The sequence below is a fragment of the Podarcis erhardii genome (genome assembly GCF_964252035.2).
Source record: "Podarcis erhardii genome assembly, chromosome: 14".
NCBI classification, from domain to species: domain Eukaryota; kingdom Metazoa; phylum Chordata; class Lepidosauria; order Squamata; family Lacertidae; genus Podarcis; species Podarcis erhardii.
The window spans coordinates 16,572,017-16,592,461 of NC_138503.1; the positions used below are offsets into that span (position 1 = coordinate 16,572,017).

General features: G+C 43.4%; 1 protein-coding gene across 1 annotated transcript in view; it reads left to right on the top strand.

Moving 5' to 3' along the window:
* The window catches only part of ADAMTSL3 (ADAMTS like 3), a 285,901-nt gene that overhangs the window by 104,799 nt on the left and 160,657 nt on the right, over positions 1-20,445 (top strand). Inside the window, exon 5 of the mRNA XM_081838660.1 lies at positions 4,895-5,131. Coding sequence (XP_081694786.1) covers positions 4,895-5,131 — 237 coding nt within the window. The remainder of the gene's footprint in view (positions 1-4,894; positions 5,132-20,445) is intronic.

Sequence of the window (20,445 nt, forward strand, 5' to 3'; positions counted from 1 at the left end):
CAGAGAAAGCCTTTGACAACATTTGTTGGAGCTTTATGAAGAGGAATCTCCAAGGGATGGGGGTAGGCAAGAACTTTGAAAATGGTATAAGTGCAATTTACTCTGAGCAAAAGGCCAAACTAATTGTAAATGGTATGGTTATGGACGAAATTCCAATAGAGAAAGGGACACGACAGGGATGCCCAATTTCCCCTCTATTGTTTATATCGGTACTGGAGGTTTTCCTAAATATGATTAGAAGAGACCAGCTGGTTAAAGGTATACAGGTCGGAACTAAACATTATAAGTTAAGAGCATTTGCAGATGATTTAGTCTTGACATTACAACAGCCAGAAACCAGTACAAAAAGAGTTCTGGAACTTATTGAAATATTTGGTCAGGTAGCAGGTTTTAAATTAAATAAACATAAGACAAAGGTGTTGGAAAAAAATCTTACGGTGGGGGAAAAAGATAGTTTTCAAAGAGAAACTGGTTTGGAAATTACTAAAAAGGTAAAATATCTGGGGGTGAATTTAACATCTAAGAATGTGAACCTATTTAAAGACAATTATGAGAAATGCTGGGCCGAAGTGAAGAAAGATTTCGATATATGGTCAAGATTGAGACTTTCCTTGTTAGGCCGAATTGCTGTTATCAAGATGAATGTATTGCCGAGATTGTTGTTTCTGTTCCAGACACTGCAAATTCTAGATAAGATGGACTGTTTCAAGAAGTGGCAGAAAGACATATCTAAATTTGTCTGGCAGGGCAAAAAACCCAGAATAAAATTTAAGATTTTGACTGATGCAAAGGATAGAGGGGGCTTTGCCCTGCCGGACTTAAAACTTTATTATGAAGCAGCAGCTTTTTGCTGGCTGAAACCATGGCTACTTCTTGAGAATACAGACATTCTGGACCTGGAAGGTTATGATAATAGTTTTGGTTGGCATGCATATTTATGGTACGATAAGGTAAAGGTACATAGAAATTTTAAAAACCATATTGTTAGGAAAGCATTGTATAATGTATGGAATCGATATAAAGATTTGCTTGAAAGTAAAACCCCCAGGTGGTTGTCACCAATGGAAGCCAAGGCGGTAAAAAGACTGAACATGGATACAGATTGGCCAAAATATTGTGAAATTATAGAATATGATGGTGAAAAGTTGAAACTACAGAGTTTTGAGAAATTGAAACCTAAAGTCCGAGATTGGTTACATTATTTCCAGATCAATGAAACTTTTAAGCAGGACAGAAAACTAGGATTTCAGAAGGAGAGGTCAAAGTTAGAAACAGAATTGCTAGAACCCAATACTAAGAATTTGTCTAGAATGTATAATCTGCTGCTAAAATGGAATACACAGGATGAAACGGTTAAATCAGCTATGATTAAGTGGGCACAGGATATTGGTCATGATATTATGTTTGCTGACTGGGAGCAGTTATGGACCACAGGTATTAAATTTACGGCATGCAGTGCCCTGAAAGAGAACATAATGAAAATGATCTATAGGTGGTACATGACTCCAGTCAAGCTTGCAAAGATATATCATTTGCCCAATAACAATTGTTGGAAGTGCAATGAATGTGAAGGAACTTTTTATCACCTTTGGTGGACCTGCCCAAAGATTAAGGCCTACTGGGAAATGATCTATAATGAAATTAAGAAAATCCTTAAGTGGACATTTGTAAAGAAACCGGAGGCTTTTCTCCTGGGCATGGTCGGCCAATTGGTACCAAAGAAAGATAGGACCTTTTTTATGTATGCAACAACAGCAGCAAGAATCCTTTTGGCGAAGTATTGGAAGACTAAAGAATTACCAACTCTGGAAGAATGGCAGACCAAGGTGACTGAATTTATGGGACTGGCAGAGATGACCGGCAGAATCCGTGACCAGAGGAAAGAGACAGTGGAGGAGGACTGGAAAAAATTTAAAATCTATCTTAAAAATTGTTGTAAAATTTCGGAATGTTAAGATGTCAAGGGATTGGATATAAAGAATTACAGCTATAAATTGAAATTTATAAAATAGAATTTTTTTAAAGAGAACTAAATATAAAAATGGGATGAAGAATTGCTAAAAATTTTAAAATATGGATGCAGTGAAGGGGAGGTTTGGGGAAGTCGTGTTATGTTTATTTGTTTTTTGTTTATGTTGTAAAATCAATAAAAATTATTTTTTTAAAAAAAAAGGAGGTCTCAGAATAATATTAATGATATTTCAATCATAAAATGGATTTGCGGTTACCAACGAAGGCGTTTTCTGGGATTATTAACCGCTGCTGTTCACCTGCTTGCTTTTAAAACAAAAATATATGTGTGCCTTAAGATGTTTTTATGGGTATCTCAGCAAAATGAACTACATAAGCTATTCTTTTATATAGTGCCCAATGAGATTTTTCAATCTTTCTTAAGCCCTGTGTTTTATATTTCCATTTCTATATATACAGCTACATTCTAATGCTATGATGTGCAGAATATGGAACTGTTTAAGATAATCCTTATGGGTCCTATTCATAGGGAAAAAAACACACTTATTTAGGCCATTTCCGCATAAATCTTACGTCCTTCTATGCCAAGAAGCTGGCTGTGCATTTGCCAACACGACTTGGCCATCATTTAGCAAAAATAATAATAAATACTTTAAAACAAAACAAAACATTGTATTAATCCATATTTTCTGCATAAACTCATACCTTGCCCTTGTGTCTTTTCAATCCCAAGCACTCATTGCATTAATTGAATACTAATAGTTGAATAAATCCTAGTTTTGCTATATGGTAATGCAGGGGCCTTTAAGTTTTTCAGGTGCTGGACCTGCCTTTATGCCTCTGAATACCAATTGATGGGAATTGCAGCTGGCCAGAGTGCTGTTGTGCTCGTGTCCAGCTTGTAGGCATCTGTTCAGCCAATGGGAGAACAGGATGCTGCACTAGGTGGGCCCTTGGCCTGATCCAACAGGACTTTTGCATTCTTTAACCCCAACCTGCAACCAGGGACTGACCTTAAATCAGCAGCCCAATATGAGAAAATTTTATTTAATCAACGACTCATGTGCATTTTGGATGCGAGTGGTGCTGTGGGTTAAACCACAGAGCCTAGGACTTGCCGATCAGAAGGTCGGCGGTTCAAATCCCCACGACGGGGTGAGCTCCCGTTGCTCAGTCCCTGCTCCTGCCAACCTAGCAGTTCAAAAGCACATAAAGGTGCAAGTAGATAAATAGGTACCACTCCGGCGGGAAGGTAAACGGCATTTCCGTGTGCTCCTCTGGTTCGCCAGAAGCGGCTTAGTCATGCTGGCCACATGACCCGGAAGCTGTATGCCGGCTCCCTCGGCCAATAAAGCGAGATGAGCGCTGCAACCCCAGAGTCGGTCATGACTGGACCTAACGGTCAGGGGTCCCTTTACCTTTACCATGTGCATTTTAGTCAATCGTATCGATTTGGTTTGCAGAAAGTTTCAGTTGGGTAAACTGAGTATCTCAAGAACTGCATTGTCTTTACATGATGCCAAACGTATAGCAGAAACAGGTATAAGAAGACAGAGATTTCTGTTCTGATGTGTACTTGTCACAATCTGGTCTGCTTAAATTCTGCTGCAGTTCAGTTTCTACGGAATGCTATGTTGCTCATTTAATGCTATTTAAATTACATAAGTTACATAATGTATGCAACTATTTATGTAACCTACACAACTTACATTCATTTCAATTTAAAGGAAACGTCAAAACAGTGTAAAAACAATTATTGTGCATCGTTTGCAGACTTAAAAGCATAAACAAGGCAGGGGCAGAGCCTTTCTCTGACAACCCACTTGTACTTCCCCCAGGATCCATATCCTGACCTTATTGTTCATTGCTCTGCACTCGCTGGTTCTGACATCTCTTGAGGCACATGGGCCACCTCCCCTCATCCAGCTTGGGCCCTAACCTGGGTCATCTAGCTTCTACTCCCTGATCTCTGCCCCTCTCCCCCCCTCAATCTACTCATAGTGACATAAAACGAAGACACATTTTTTAACGTCAAGGGAAATAATGGGATTTTGCTTACTTGGTCAAGCTCGCAAGCTTTATAAATATAAAAGAAAGAAGGCATCAATGTGAATTATTTATACAGAAGTGGAGTTTATTTGTTCACTATTGTAATGACCAAGTAGAAGATGCAGCATGCAGTGTTAGGAGTAATTTGAGTAAAATAAGTCTATTAGCATGCCCTTGTCTTATTTCTCATGTCACTCCCTCTTGATTTATGGAGAATCTGAAAAGGCTAATTAAATGACTTAAGTCCCACAATATTATCTTGTTACAGATTATGCTTGGATAAACTATATATATTTATGTTAATTGCTTTAATGCATGCAACTGGTATAAAATACCAGATATGAGAATTATGGTATATTGTTAGCTAACCTGAGTGACAAGCAAATAAATAATGTAAAAAAAAGCTGAAGGGGTTGTTCATAAGCAATACATGATGGTGGTGTTTGAAGTCGTTTCTATCCTTCCCTTGCTTTATGTCAGGCACCGCAAACTCAGCCCTCCAGATGTTTTGGGACTACAACTCCCATAATCCCTAGCTAACAGGACCACTGGTCAGGGATGATGGGAGTTGTAGTCCCAAAACATCTGGAGGGCCGGAGTTTGCCTATGCCTGGGCTAAAGTCTTATATACATTTTCCTGAAAAGTCTCACTGAGCTCAGTAAAAGTTGCTTCTGAGTAGACCTGCCTGGGAGTGCTCTGTCAGTCAGGGAAGGAATAATATACACTCCAACCTTATAGATGCCTGATCAACTGTAAGTCCAGTTTGGTTAAATGAGGCTTACTTGCAGGTAAACAGGAGAGTAAAAATGCAGCTTTTGTTGTGGAATGAGACATTTGATTTGGAGGGAAATGTTGTTCTCCTTTTCTTTCCAGGACTGCCCTTCAGATGCTGGTGATTTTCGAGCTCAGCAGTGTTCAGCCTACAATGACGTCAAGTACCAAGGACAGTTTTATGAATGGATCCCGGTCTATGATGATTCCGGTTCTCCATGTGCCCTCAAGTGCCAAGCTTTGGGGAAACCCTTGGTGGTGGAGCTTGCCCCCAAAGTTCTGGATGGTACTCGTTGCAATGCCAAATCTCTGGATATGTGCATCAGTGGCATATGCCAGGTAGGACAGCATTTACCTACTTGATTACTTGTTTATTTAATACCCTGCAGTACAACACCCATCTTCAGAAGATCCTGCCACAAGAGATAATTAGCGGCCCAAGGCCTGCTGTGACAAATCTGCCTGCTGGCAAAAGGAAGGCATTTTAATAGGGTGAATACACAGGTGAACAGGGACGCAGGTGGCACTGTGGGTTAAATCACAGAGCCTAGGGCTTGCCGATCAGAAGGTCGGCGGTTCGAATCCCTGTGACGGGGTGAGCTCCCATTGCTCGGTCCCTGCTCCTGCCAACCTAGCAGTTTGAAAGCACGTCCAAGTGCAAGTAGATAAATAGGTACCGCTCCGGCGGGAAGGTAAACGGCGTTTCCGTGTGCTGCTCTGGTTCTCCAGAAGCGGCTTAGTCATGCTGGCCACATGACCCGGAAGCTGTACGCCGTCTCCCTTGGCCAATAAAGCGAGATGAGTGCTGCAACCCCAGAGTCAGCCACGACTGGACCTAATGGTCAGGGGTTCCGTTACCTTTACCTTTACACAGGTGAACAGCTCATTGTGGTCAACTTTGGCTAGGGATAGGGGAGAAATTTGATTCAGTTCACAGATAAAGGCCAGATTAATTAACCCGCCCTTTGCGAAACGTACAAACCGACACACAGCCATCCTTTAGAATCCACACTTTTCTGAGTTTTGCAGTACACTTCCTCCTGCCAAGTAATGTGTACAGAAACACATGTGCTCTTGTAACATGCTTGTGTAAATGCAGGTATTATTGAGAACAGCATACAAAGATACATTAAATTTTGGGGGAAATTGTACATTAGGTGAAATTGCATACACAAATGTGTATATTATCACTAATATGTTGGTGTACCCAATTGCACTGGTAGAACCCTTGACTGCTGGACCAAACAGTATCTCACTGCATGTTGCTGCAATCCAGAGGCTTCAGCTATCGGCTGCTGGATCAATCCCCCAACTGCAGCATCAGCAAATGACTGCAGGGAGCTGGATATGGTGACTACCTGCCTCAGGTAGGCTTCAGGTATAGCTGCCTCCTGATGTCACCAGGCCCTTGCGCACTCAAACTGCAGTATTTTGTAGAATGCAGTTCTCTCCTTAAAGCAGGGCGTTTATTTCTGTTTGGATGGCTGTGCAGCTTGCAGTGTGGCCTGTTCGGTTTTTTGTGTGTGACATGTTTTCTCCCCATACGTCTGCACTAATTTGTGAACCTTTGGAAGTGTTTGATAGTTTAAAAATTGTTTGTGGTGCTGGATGCTCCAGGGAACACTTCAAACCTGACAGGTAGTAATAGAGCAGTAGTGACTTGGCTGCAAGTATTTCTAAAAGCAGTTGTTGTGATTACCTTATGTTCCTATGGAGTAAGCTTCTTCTCTTGCATGTTAAAATTAGCAGTTCCAGGAAACAGGTGTTTTAAGCATCAAGGGAACGGGATCTAGAGATATTCTGGGATTCTATGAAAGTTTTGTTCTTTGGTGTATAGCGGGGATAAGTCCAGCTCTTCAGGGAAAAAAATGTGGGATTTGTGGTCCAACTCAGTATGGCAATTCTCACATTCTTATGAGGAATCTATTTTTTGACTTGGGGGCCAGAGTGGCAATTTTAAAGTGAGCAGTCGCCACTCCAATATCTCATCCTGTCTCTTCCCCATGGCCATCCCTTGTCCCACTTACACAGATAGGCTGTTGCTCTTAAACACACATTATTGTTCTCTTGTTTTAATCAACATTTTATTTCTTTCTTCAAAATGCATAAAACTCAAGCTCTTAGGTCAGTAAAGAGGACTCAGCTTTTTATTCCGTGTTTCAAGATTAGGACTACAATTCCCATCATCCCTGACCACTGGTCCTGTTAGCTAGGGATCATGGGAGTTGTAGTCCCAAAACATCTGGAGGGCCGAGTTTGCCTATGCCTGCAGACTGACTCTGCCCACCCAGGCTGGTCAGTGGGTTGTTTTGGGAAAGGAGGAGGGCTTCTTTTTTTTCCAGTTGAGCCTTGCGTGAGCACCAAAGTCTTCCTGAGCTCCGAGTGCCCCTGTAATCCTGGTTATCATTTGGTCCTGAAATCTGGCTTGTTTTTTGACCCTGATCCTTGGATCGACATGCAGCTTCTGACTCCCAACTTCTGGAGGGCCGCAGGTTGGGGATGCCTGGCCTAGAGGGAATTGTCCGAAAGGAGTAGGAGTACTAGGCTCCAAGCCAAAACCCTGCCTCTTTAAGGCTATCCACTTTTCAAAGAAAGGGCAGGGCTTGGAAGGGGTAATCTGGCCAGGAAGTATCAAAGGCTTCAGTCCAGCCTTACACTTCACTGGAGTAAGTTGCTGATTAGGAGCTTTCCATGGTGCTGAAATAATAGGCTTGCCTTGTTGATGCATGCCCTGTGGGCTTTTGTCAAGGTCAGTACAGGACACACAGGGTTGAAGCCAGCTAAATCCTACCCACAGTAGACCCATTTAAATTAACGATCCCAAATTAGTCATGTCCATTAATTTCAGTGAGTCTACTCTTGAGTAGGACTAGCATTGGCCATAACCCACATGCTGTACCATTGAACCACAGTCTGAACCTTGTTTCCCCACATTGATTCTTAATTCAATCGGCAATGACAATCCATGTGATTTTATTTATGGGATCTGCATATGATTACCATGTAAAATTGTGACACCACCCAAAAACTCACCGCTAATGGTGGTAGGATAAAGAGCCTCACGATAGGTAGGGAATTATTATCACCAGAGCAAACCAGCAAAACTGTGAAAGATGTGAGTATGTTGTTTAAATAGGAAACACTATTTTATTCAGATTTAGATAAATGAAGAAAAGCAATAAATCCAGCTAAACAAGATCAGTGGGTTACTGGATATGCAGATTTGTCTATGTGGTGCCAGCAATGAATCAGTCTTGAAATACAAAATGTTTTCTTATCCATGCATATAGATGCAGAATTTGAGGCGTGAGGGAAGAAAGCCACATTCCAAGTTTGCCAACCTTGATGGTGCCCCATTAGCCAAAGGGACTTTCTCCTCTCCCTCTTGGTTTTTATATGGGAATGAATTTACGTAGGATGTGTATGGTTTTGCAATTAGTCTCCTCTCCACAAAGTAGCTACTGCTTTATTAAATGCAGGAACGTGCACAACTCAAAAAACACTTGACATGCTTGATGTGTAGAGTAGGTGTGCACTCAGGGAAAAAGTGAGACATTTGGCAAAAGCCTAGCGTTGGGATTACGACAACCTTACTATGTATTGCACAGGGTTTTATGTGATTTTAATGTGTTCTTCACTCATACCTACCAATCATTCTGGCACGCAGTAGTTCAGCCACTTCTCTTAAAAGCCGGCATGTCGCACCTAAGGAGAAAGCACCCTCCCTTCTTGCCATTTCCCCTTCTGTCATTTTTAGAATAGGAAAAACAATGTCTCTACTGGCATTTGGCAAACGCAGATTCCTTTATGTTTGCTTCTATATTTATAGCATCTTTCCTAAGTGTAGGAGGGCGCAGCATTCTGTGTTGTGCGGAGAAGCACTTACATTTAGTCTCTACTATTTTGACTTTAGAGTGGCAGCCAGCTGGGCAAAGGACATGCGGCGAATGGCAGAACAGAGTGTGCTGGGCACTGTCTCTGGAATTCTTAGAGAGCTCCATTACACCTTCAGTGACTAGTAGGAGGTTTCTCTCCTAAGGAGCCAAGAGTTCTATTTACTGAAAAGAATTTACTTGACCTGTTCATTAGTTTGGGGAATATTTGCTAGAAGTTGGGGAAGCATTCAAGACAGAGAACACATCCCATTTACACATGTTAAACACATCTCAAAAGCCTTACTGAAATCAAGACACAGTTGTACCTTGAAAGTCGAATGGAATCTGTTCCGGAAGTCCGTTTGACTTCCAAAACGTTTGGAAACCAAGGCGTGGCTTCTGATTGGCTGCAAGAAGCTCCTGCAGCCAATCAGAAGTTGCAGAAGCCCCATCAGACGTTCGGCTTCTATAGAACGTCAGCAAACCGGAACACTCACTTCTGGGTTTACAGTGTTTGGGAGTCAAAACGTTCAAGTTGCAAGGTGTTCATCAACCAAGGTACGACTACATCCACAGCATTCCCCTGATCCACCAAGTTTGTAACTCTATCAAAAACAGGAATGAGATTTGTCTGTCATGAGGTTTTTTTGTTTTTGTTTTTGTTTTACAGAAACCCATGCTGGGTCTTAGTAATCACAAGTATACTTTTCTAAGTGCTTGCACTTGATTGCCTGTTCTAGAACCTTTCCTGGTATCGACATCAAGCTCATTGGTCAGTTTTCTTTTTGAAGATGGGGACAAAAATTGCCTGCCTCCAGTCTGTAGTGACCTCACCTGTTCTCCAAGAATTCTCACATATTATAGACAGAGGTTCTGAGATTACATAGGCAAGCTTCTTTAGTACCCTTGGGTCCAGCTCATCAGTCCCTAATTTGAATCCATTTAAAAGTAGCTAGGTGTTCCCTTACCACCTCTCTTTTCCTGTCTTGGGCTGCAGTTTCCCTTCTTGCATCATTTATTCTGTTCTGCTGGTTCTGCTGCAGCAAGACTGGATCTTCTATAAGCTTGTTTTTTTGTTTAGTCTTTAGCGATACTTTCTACCAGTTTTCCCAGGACATTGTTGTTGTTGTTTAGTCGTTTAGTCGTGTCCGACTCTTCGTGACCCCATGGACCAGAGCACGCCAGGCACTCCTGTCTTCCACTGCCTCCCGCAGTTTGGTCAAACTCATGCTGGTAGCTTCGAGAACACTGTCCAACCATCTTGTCCTCTGTTGTCCCCTTCTCCTTGTGCCCTCCATCTTTCCCAACATCAGAGTCTTTTCCAGGGAGTCTTTTTTTCCAGGGAGTATTGGAGCCTCAGCTTCAGGATCTGTCCTTCCAGTGAGCACTCAGGGCTGATTTCCTTCAGAATGGAGAGGTTTGATCTTCTTGCAGTCCATGGGACTCTCAAGAGTCTCCTCCAGCACCATAATTCAAAAGCATCAATTCTTCGGCGATGAGCCTTCTTGATGGTCCAGCTCTCACTTCCATACATCACTACTGGGAAAACCATAGCTTTAACTATACAGACCTTTGTTGGCAAGGTGATGTCTCTGCTTTTCCCAGGACATACATTAAGCTAACTCTCCTGTTATTTCCAGGATCCCTTTTTAGGTTACTGAGACAGGACCTACCCCACAGAAGCCATGCTGCTTCTGCTGTATGACTGCCATAAGATACCACTTTCGGGTGCTATTCAGTGGCTCAGCACTGTCAGGGGAACATACTGCATAATCTGCCCATCTCTCACAGTTCCCTGTTGCATAGGGACTGGACTATATGTAGAGCATTCCTTGTGGCACCTATGAACTGAGGCCACAACAAAGCATCTTTCGTGATTTTATGGGACCTAGCTAATGATTTTATTTTTTAAAAATATATCCTTTGGGGATGGCAGCCCTCCTTCCAATAATAATTAAAAAGTGCCACTTGGAAGTTTTCCTAGAATCTGGCGTGTTTACCTTTCCTAGTTTAGAAAGAGGCATTCAACCATCAATATTATCGTCTTTCCTGTAAAAATAATTTTTAAAATGTTCCGGCCAGCAGCCATCATAGAGTGCAAGTCAAGCAAAAATAGAGTGCCGTCAGAATCAAGGCTTGCAAGCTCCATTCTGTTGAGCCCTGACAGGCACTTGGCACTGGCTGCTGAGAGCTTGGCGAAGATTTTTTATAAAAGAAGTTAACTCGTCTAAATAAACACGTTGCCTTGCCTATGCACATATAGTTGCCTTTGTACCTGGGAGCAACAAAATATTTGCTAAAGAGGAAATAGGACTTCTACCCCTCTTTCCCAGTGGCTGCTGCTTTCGCTCATTTCTTGTCTCCAAATCTTTGGCAAGTCACACAGCGACCTATCAAGCCTTTTAACACAAGCATGATTTCACTTCCATCTGTTTTCATAACATCGAAGGGTCTTCGGTAGGCTTGCCACGCATCGCTAGTTCTCCCTCCCACTCTCCATTCTGGTTCTAATAGAATGTCTTTTTGGGGGCACCGTAATTTTTTGGCACTCATCCCCATAACTCTTCTCTCTCCCCCCCCCCCGGTCATTTGCATTCCACTTCACACATGGATTCAAAGCAAACAAGGTCCTTATCAGAGGAAATGAAGACCATGGATGCAAACTCTCCGAGGGGCTGAGTTTTTGCTACTGAGGGAGTAAAAATCTGAAAGAGGTTGCAGAGGAGGGGAAAGTTTCTGGGAAAGTTATTTTGGTGTCCCCTTGAGAGTGCAAGGCTCAGATCAGCCAGACCACTCAATCATGACTTTGTCTGCCATTGCCTGACTCTTGTTACCAAATAAAATATTTAGGAGTTCCTATGTTAAAATGGGTCAGAGTTTTGGGAAACCTCTCTCATCAGAAAGATAGCTAAAATGTCCTTGCTACAAAATAGCAGATTGATGCAGGTCTGAATAAGCGGGAGGGAAGGTACAAAATGTAAAAAAAGTGAATAGAGGGGCTTGTATATAGTCAGCATTTACCACTGGTGGAAACTGCATCTCAGCAACTTCTTCAGCATGCCTCAAATTTCTCTATTTTTGCATCTCTTTTATCTCTTGAGATGTTGAATTGATTGCCTGCTTGTTTACTTATTTGGGCCTATTTTTCTTAGCTCCTTGCTTGGAACCCCCCCCCCCAACACTCCATTTTGCTTTTGCTTGGTATGCATGCATAAATAAAAACATATGTTTAAATAAATTAACAGGAAAGGGGCCATAGCTCAGTGGTAAAGCATGTGCTTTACATGCAAAAGATTGCAGGTTCAATCCCCAGTATCCCCAGGTAGGGCTGAAAATGTCCCCAGTTAGAAACCCTGGACAGCTGCTACAAATCAGCCAAAACGATACTGGAACTGCCCTCTTACAGCGCTAAAACGTGTGGACACCCAGTGATGCTAAATGTTGGAAGATTCAGGAAAGGGAAAAAGGGAGGATTCCTCCATACAGCACATAAAGTAGGGAATTCATTCCCAGCAGAAGCAGTGATGGCCATAAACTTGAAAAGAGGATTAGATCAATTCATAGAGGAAGGCTGCTAATAATCCTGAAGCTGAGGCTCCAATACTTTGGCCACCTCATGAGAAGAGAAGACTCCCTGGAAAAGACCCTGATGTTGGGAAAGATGGAGAGCCCAAGGAGAAGGGGACGACAGAGGACGAGATGGCTGGATAGTGTTCTCGAAGCTACCAGCATGAGTTTGGCCAAACTGCGGGAGGCAGTGGAAGACAGGAGTACCTGGCGTGCTCTGGTCCATGGGGTCAAGAAGAGTCGGACACGACTAAACGACTAAAGAACAAAATCTCCACTGAATACCAGGTTCTGGAAACTGCAGGAGTGGAAATCGCTGTTATGCTCAGGTCCTGCCTACAGGCTTCCCACAGACATTTGGCTGGTGTGGCGTTTGCCCTCCTAGGTGTGTGACATCATACTGGGTTCATAAGGAAAGGGTTAACTAATTGTAAAATGACTAACCAATGGGAGCCCAAGGGGAGGAGTTAGAGTTAGGGTGGTTGAGAAGTGTCTGGAGTTAGAGAAGAGAGAGGGAGGATAAGTCTGTGGGTTGGGCTAGTCTGATGTGAGAGAATCTGTTAAGAGGAGTCAGTCAAACAGTTGATATAATCAGTCAGAAGGTATTAGGGAGGTACAGGCTGGTAAAGAAACTAAAGTTAAACTGACAGGAATATTATCTGAGAAACCATAAACTTGTAATGCTTATAAAATAAACTTGTTTATTTGGTTCAATTTTAACAACTGTCTAGACTCAGTGTTTTACCTGAGAGTAACAGGTTGGTGGCAGCAGGGAAGCAAGCATAGTGGTGGCACAGGGATCAATAGACCATTAAATGTCTGGGGACCCTGTGTGATCGCCACAGTGTGCTGGTCCTGGGGGGTTACCGTGTGGCATGGTCAGAGTCCAGTCTGAGGTCAAGGGTGTGGTATGGAGGCTGTCCATCAAGGCTGAAGCGGGGTCCAAGGCAAGGAGTCGGGTGAGGTCAGGAACTCTGGCAGAAGAGCAGGACAGGGTGCTGGCAGGAACAGGTTACCAACAATATTGCTCCCGCAACCTGGGACTGAGCTGGCTGGCTTTTATCTGCCCCGAGGCATAGGGCGGCCCCGGTCCACAGGTGACTCACCTCTCCTGGCCCGGAGGCGAGCACTCCCCCTGTGAGAACTTACCGTATTTTTTGCACCATAACACTCACTTTTTTTCCTCCTAGAAAGTAAGGGGAAATGTCTGTGCGTGTTATGAAGCGAATGCCTATTGGTGGCGGGGGGGGGGGGAGTCTGCTGCAGTCGTGAGCAGAGGATCCATGGTTCCCCTTCCTTCCCTCCTCCGTGGCTCACTTTGAAACAGCAAAGCGGGAGAAGAGCCACTGAGTGGGGAGGAGAGAGGGACAGAGAGCCTGCTTCTTTAAAGGAGCAAAGCGGGAGAGGAGAGGAGTCTTCTCCCCTTATACCCCTCTTCTTCATTATTAGCAGCATCCTTCTCCACACACCCCACGCATGCTCCTTGTCCCTTGAGTGCTTTTCCTTCCCTCCCCACTTAAAATGTGGTTACAAAACACGGATCCACATGGATCCTCAGGATTTTTGCACTGGGTCACCCCAAATTCACCGTCAGATCACATAGCATGTCCATGGCTACATCTTGAACCAAAAAAATCACGCACCCACTGTTGCCTCGGGCCACAGTGGTGCAAAAACATGGTTACAAAGCATGGATCCACATGGATCCTCAGGATTTTTGCATTGGGCTAATCCAGACTCAGTGTCAGATCACATGTCTGTGGCCACAGCATGAACCACAAAAATCATACATCCACTATTTTGTTTAGAATATTTTTTTCTTGTTTTCCTCCTCTAAAAACTATGTGCATGTTATGGTCGGGTGCGTGTTATAGAGCGAAAAATACGGTAGTTCCCTCCGCCTCTCTGCCCTGAGCCTCTGCAGCTCAGGAGAGGCTGGAGGGTTACCAGACCCAGAGGCAACCTCTTCTTCATCTGATGGGGCTGAGAGTGGAGCACCTGCAGGCAATGGGTCTTCGATCACCTCCAGAGCCAGAGCAGACTCAGGTGGTGTCTGCTGCTGAGGATCCGACACAGGTGAGGACCCTTCAGGTTCAAGCCTTAGCCCTGGCTCAGCTGGTCCTGGAGGCGGGGACTCCTGTGCAGGCTGGCATTCCTCAGGTTCAGCCTCTGAATCCGATTCCCAGGCCATCACACACAGCTGGCTACTAGCATCACCCATCAGAACCATTCTTATCTCCATTCCAATGACGGGATGCATCTGTCCTATATATTGCATCAGCCTTGCCACCAAAGAAGATTGTCTAATCATGGGCCAGCACAGTTTCTCTGAGGAAGCCTTCCTTCCTCTCATGTGAAACAGCTGCTCACTTGGTATGCAGGTGCTGTTTGTGGAAGCAGACACAGAAACCCCCAAGTTAGTATTGTGGGGATCTCCACAGTGGCAGTGCCTCAGGTGTCACACTTCCCTAGACTTTTAATGCAGCTACAGAGTGTTTGATGGGTGTGATCTAAGGCGGCCTTGTAAATAATCCTACAAAAGTTACTAGCCTGTTGAAAGGAAAGCAGCCTGTATTTCTGTGCTGACTGCGGAGGAAGGAAAGCTGCAACTTGCATAGAAATGCAGGCTACTAACCTCTTATCAGACTAATTTAAAACTTGCCTTTTATCAGCTAGATTGGCAGAGGAGGGAAAGGGAGACTCACCCTCCCCTCCCCTTCTTAGTTACTGTGCTGGTCATTAGGGATAGGAGAATACATCATTTTCACTTTTTCTCAGTTTATCCATTTTTGAATTATGCTCAATTTCCACATCAGACTGTGATTACAGTGGTACCTCAGGTTAAGAAGTTAATTCGTTCCGGAGGTCCGTTCTTAACCTGAAACTGTTCTTAACCTGAAGCACCACTTTAGCTAATGGGGCCTCCTTCTGCTGCTGCGCTGCCGCCGTGCAATTTCTGTTCTCATCCTGAAGCAAAGTTCTTAACGCGAGGTACTATTTCTGGGTTAGCGGAGTCTGTAACCGAAAGTGTATGTAACCCGAGGTACCACTGTATTATTTTCAAAAGTCCTCATGAAAATTCATCGGTGCAAATTTGTCCTAATGTGCATTTTGTGTTTGCAATTTCCCCTAATGTACACATTTTTGCAAAGCACCTTCCCTGATATAATGCATTTATGCATGTTATTTCATTAATATGTACATTACAATGCACACTGCTTTACTGTGAGCATATGAATGCACTACTTGGCTGGAGAACTGTATCACAGTATTCAGAGAGGTGTGGATTTTGATGGAGGGCTGTGTTTTCTGCTCATATTAGTTAGCTTCACCTGTAAATATAAACTGAATGGAATTTCCCCCCTTCCCTTCCTATGGATCTGCCATGCAAGTTGTTAAATGGAAGTCTAATCTTATGACTCTGTCTGAGGGAGCAGCAAAGTGGAAAAGTGTGGTAAGTAGAGCTATAGACCCTAAAAGATGGTAAAGATTCTTAAAAATCCTAGTAGCTCCTTTGAAGGGTGGCATATAAGTATTCTAAATAAAATAAGTTAATAGCCCCGCCTTGTCTTTTGTGAACAGTGCCAGTGCAGTGGCTAAAATGACTGCCTTTATTCAGAGTTTTGGAATATGGCTAATGGTTAGGCTTGGGGGTTTTTTTTAATTGTGAGAATGAGCCACTGTGTTTTGGCCTGGTTTTCATTGTAAGCAGAAGCAGTGTGTATCAGTGATATTGGTTTCGTTTGAAACTACTTGTGTGGCCAACATTTCAGTGAATAGATTGACTTTGGTTTGCAAAAGCTTCTGAAACTTCGGGTGTTGAGCATGCGGTTTAAATGGGCCACACAAAGGGTGGAAAAAGCAAATGTTACGTGCACAATTGGAAAAATCAGGTGATAATTTAAGTTGCTCTCTTTTTCGTTACGCATTTGTGTAAGTTTCCTTTTTTTATTTTTAAAAAAGGAAAATAAGCCATGCCACAGCAGAGCCCAACCCAATTCCCTCTTGAGTCAATGGACGTTTTGTGTTCTGTATGTGTTTTGGATCCATAACAGTAGTCGGTTAGGAGACCCACTTGCACCCTCTTCTCGTAGGTGGTCTGTAATCTCTTAAGCTGCCCCTCCATGCTTCAGTTCATTCTTTAATGAGAATTTAATATTTCTGAAGCACTCTGTTTTATGTGATGGAAGTGGCTTTGCAGAATGTGGAAGCATTCTCTAGCTCTTGGTCCCCCAAAATGGAAAGGAATACATGGGGAGAGTTGCAGGAAAGTGTTGTTGGTTTGTTTTCTAAGAAGCAGTTAATTTTATGTATTGAATGCCCCCCTGCCCCCATGTTTCTTCATAGCTTAAAATTCTTCTCAGTGTATAACAAGCATTGGTTTAGCTTTATGATAGAGGTTTGTCTTGGGTTCCTTTTTTGTGTGTCTCAATATCGCAAAGAAACAGACCCTAGAGTGAGAGTTTACAAATTTACTGTATTTGTTTAGAAACCTAATAGCCTACCTTTCAGTAAAATGATTCTTAAAGCAGAGAACAACTCAATACAATCTAAAATGTTTCAGAAGCCCATTCAAAGGAGCAGTGAACCAAAAAGCTTTATATAAAAAGCAAAGCAAATCCAATACATAGCCACACAAGCTTGTCTAAACAAGCAAGTCTTTTAGCATCCGTGTTTAAAAGATTGTGGTCCCAAATCTGGCACAGGGTTGGACAAAGCAGTTGATTTTGATTTCACTCTCTTTCTGATTTCTCCGCTATTAAATTTAGTTTCCCCCTATTTCCACAACAGTTTGCTATTTTCTTTTTTTAAAAAACCCCTGCATGAAAATGTGTTTAAAATTTTGTGTGCGTTCCTTACAGCGTGTGTATTTTTGCACTGTTTTCATAGACATACACATTTCTCTGCATACTTTCCCCTAACATGCAGATAATTTGTAAAAATGAAAACGGGGCACTCACGATAGCCCTTGGTAACAGAAACAAAACGGATACCCTGCATTTGACACATGGGGCTTTCACTAAAAAGTTTTCTTCCATTTAATAAATATTGATTGCAATTCAGATATTATTATTTTCTCAGAGCAATTTTTTGGCACAGTAATACCCATTGCAGTGTGTACATTTGTTGCTCCCATCCCCCCCCCCCCAAAAAAACAGATGAAAATTGTCAAATTTATTGTTGCATGGGCAACATTGTCATGACTAAGTCTTTTGACTCTCTTGTCTGCCTGCTCCCTGATATTTTATCTTGCTCGTGAAAATGAACATATTGCTTACACCTTCTCAAAGGCAAAAGGGGTTGAAGAAGTCTTAACAACTCCGCGTTGCAAGATCAGACTTCAGTAGATGATTTACAGCAAACCAAGCGTGCCTGGGAAACTGTTCATTATAGCATGAACTTCCCATGGTAAATTTCATTCTCATGCCTCTGTTGACATAAAGAGAAATCCCCAGAGCCTTGTTTAATATTCCCTGTTATCTGTTGCACACGTGCCAAGATGCTTTGCCTCACAGATGAGGACAAAAAGAAAAAGAGGGAGTGATGTACAATAGACAAGGCTCAAGATGCAATGACCTTAAAGAGGGACGAAGGTGGCATGATAGAGGCATCACTTCCCATGATGCAAGACTAAGCAAAAATGCTCCCCTCCCCCTTTGGGTGGCCCTATTTGAAGGTTCTGAAAATGGGGTGGGGATTTTGGCTCTTTCAGGGATGGGGTGAATTTCAGGGATTGAAATTCCTATTCTTCCCACTCCTTGAGCTGGCGGGGTACACCGTTTTTAATTTCCAAATCGTGCCCTAGAACAATACTGTTGTGATATAGCATTATTAAGGGATGCGGGTGTCGCTGTGGTCTAAACCACAGAGCCTAGGGCTTGCAGATCAGAAGGTTGGTGGTTTGAATCCCTGTGACGGGGTGAGCGCCCGTTTCTCGGTCCCTGCTGCTGCCCACCTAGCAGTTCAAAAGCACGAAGTGCAAGTAGATAAATAGGTACCGCTCCGGCAGGAAGGTAAATGGCGTTTCTGTGTGCTGCTCTGGTTCGCCAGAAGTGGCTTGGTCATGCTGGCCACATGACCCTGAAGCTGTATGCCGGCTCCCTCGGCCAATAAAGCGAGATGAGCGCTATTAAAGGTAAAGGTAAAGGGACCCCTGACCATTAGGTCCAGTCGTGGCCGACTATGGGGTTGCGGCGCTCATCTCACTTTATTGGCTGAGGGAGCCGGAGTGCGGCTTCCGGGTCATGTGGCCAGCATGACTAAGCCACTTCTGGCGAACCTGAGCAGCACACAGAAATGCCGTTTAGCTTCCTGCCAGAGTGGTACCTATTTATCTACTTGCACTTTGATGTGCTTTCGAACTGCTAGGTTGGCAGGAGCAGAGACTGAGCAATGGGAGCTCACCCCGTCGCGGAGTTTCGAACCGTCGACCTTCTGATCAGCAAGTCCTAGGCTCTGTGGTTTAACCCACAGCGCCACCCGCGTCCCACAGCATTATTAGGGATGGTAAATATCTGCTGTTGAAGAGGGACTTGCCCATTCGATCCTCAAAAGGCGCAGTTTGCCTTCTTTCTGCGTGAAATTGTGCACGTGAAGTGAGATACAAATTTAAATGAATGAGCACATCTGTTAGAATGCAGCACACCTCCTACCTTCCCCTGGCATGCACCTATTTATGGGAAGCTGTCTTCTGCCTAGGGCATTGGCTTCGGTAGTTGTTAATGAAGCAAGGCAGGAGTAGCAAATGGGGCAGTTCAATGAACTAGGGTATTCCTCAACATCAAAGCAAGTTCAGAGCCCACAGCCATGCTATTCTCCCGCCCCCTTTCCTTTAATATATTGCTTTCAGAGTTGAAGTATGTTTCATGGTAAGCGGTCTGTGTAATGATGATGTCAAAAGACACACCAAGCATAAATCAAACTCTCAATACTTTGAAAGCCAATGGCTCCAGGCCAAAGAAAGCTTAGTTCATGTCAGATGCTGGCTAGGCCTGCTGGGAATCGCTCTTGTCCCATGGGAACTGAGGACGTGTCCCAGAATGTTCAGGCTAGCCTTCTGCGGCTGCATGTTGCAAGGGAAGGTGGGTCATGATATGTAAGCTAAAATTTGTGCAAACTTTATCTTGCATTGTTGATCTTCTCCACGAGCCTGCAGCAAACAGTCTGAAGACCGTCACGCTCGGTTCTTAGAAACGGACAGATCAAACTCTTTCTGTCTTGTGTTGGCTTGGTCTCCCCCTCCCCCACCCCAGATTTCATCCCTGTGGGCTGAGGTTCTGTGGGATTGCCTGGCTTCAGATTTTCTCTAGAGGAGGCTTCCTCGTTGCACATGCACCCATTTGATCATGATACAAAGACCAAAGGGAAGGGTTCTCAATGTTCTGTGCTTCACAAGGTCTGTGCCTTGTATATGTATGTATTTATTACTTTGGCCACCTCATGAGAAGAGAAGACTCCCTGGAAAAGACCCTGATGTTGGGAAAGATTGAGGGCACAAGGAGAAGGGGACGAGATGGTTGGACAGTGTTCTTGAAGCTACGAACATGAGTTTGACCAAACTGCGGGAGGCAATGGAAGACAGGAGTGCCTGGCGTGCTCTGGTCCATGGGGTCACGAAGAGTTGGACACGACTAAACAACTAAACAACAACAACAACACCGCCCTTCATCTGTAGAAATCAGGGTGGTTCACAACATAAACATGCAATATAAAAACAAAAAATACATAATAAAAACAAAAAACAATAACCCCCCCTCTCCCCACCCCTCCCACAAACACATATAAAAGGAGTATAAGATGTTAATCAGCCAAAGGCCTGGTTGCGTTTGGTTTGTTGTCTGGTCCTTGTCCTTTTAGACTTCTCTCTCCCTCCCCCCGTTTTTCTCGTGTGATATTTAAATCCCGCCATCTGCTTAAGAAATGAACATACTTGAACATTCTTGAATGTGGCCAGTTCTGCATTAACCTTCACAGATCGAAATGAAACATCCTGTGTTCATGGTTTTCATTTAAATCTAATTCTTCAGCCGAGTCCAAATGAGAGGGGAAGGAGAACTATAGAAACAGCTGTGGAAACTTTTTGGGTGATTCCTGGATTTACATTTTGTAAAATATTTATGAAGTTCCATAACCCCTCTAATGCATCAGAAATAATTTAGCCTCCCCCTCCACATTGATAATACAGTATACTACCCACTGACTCTAATGCTC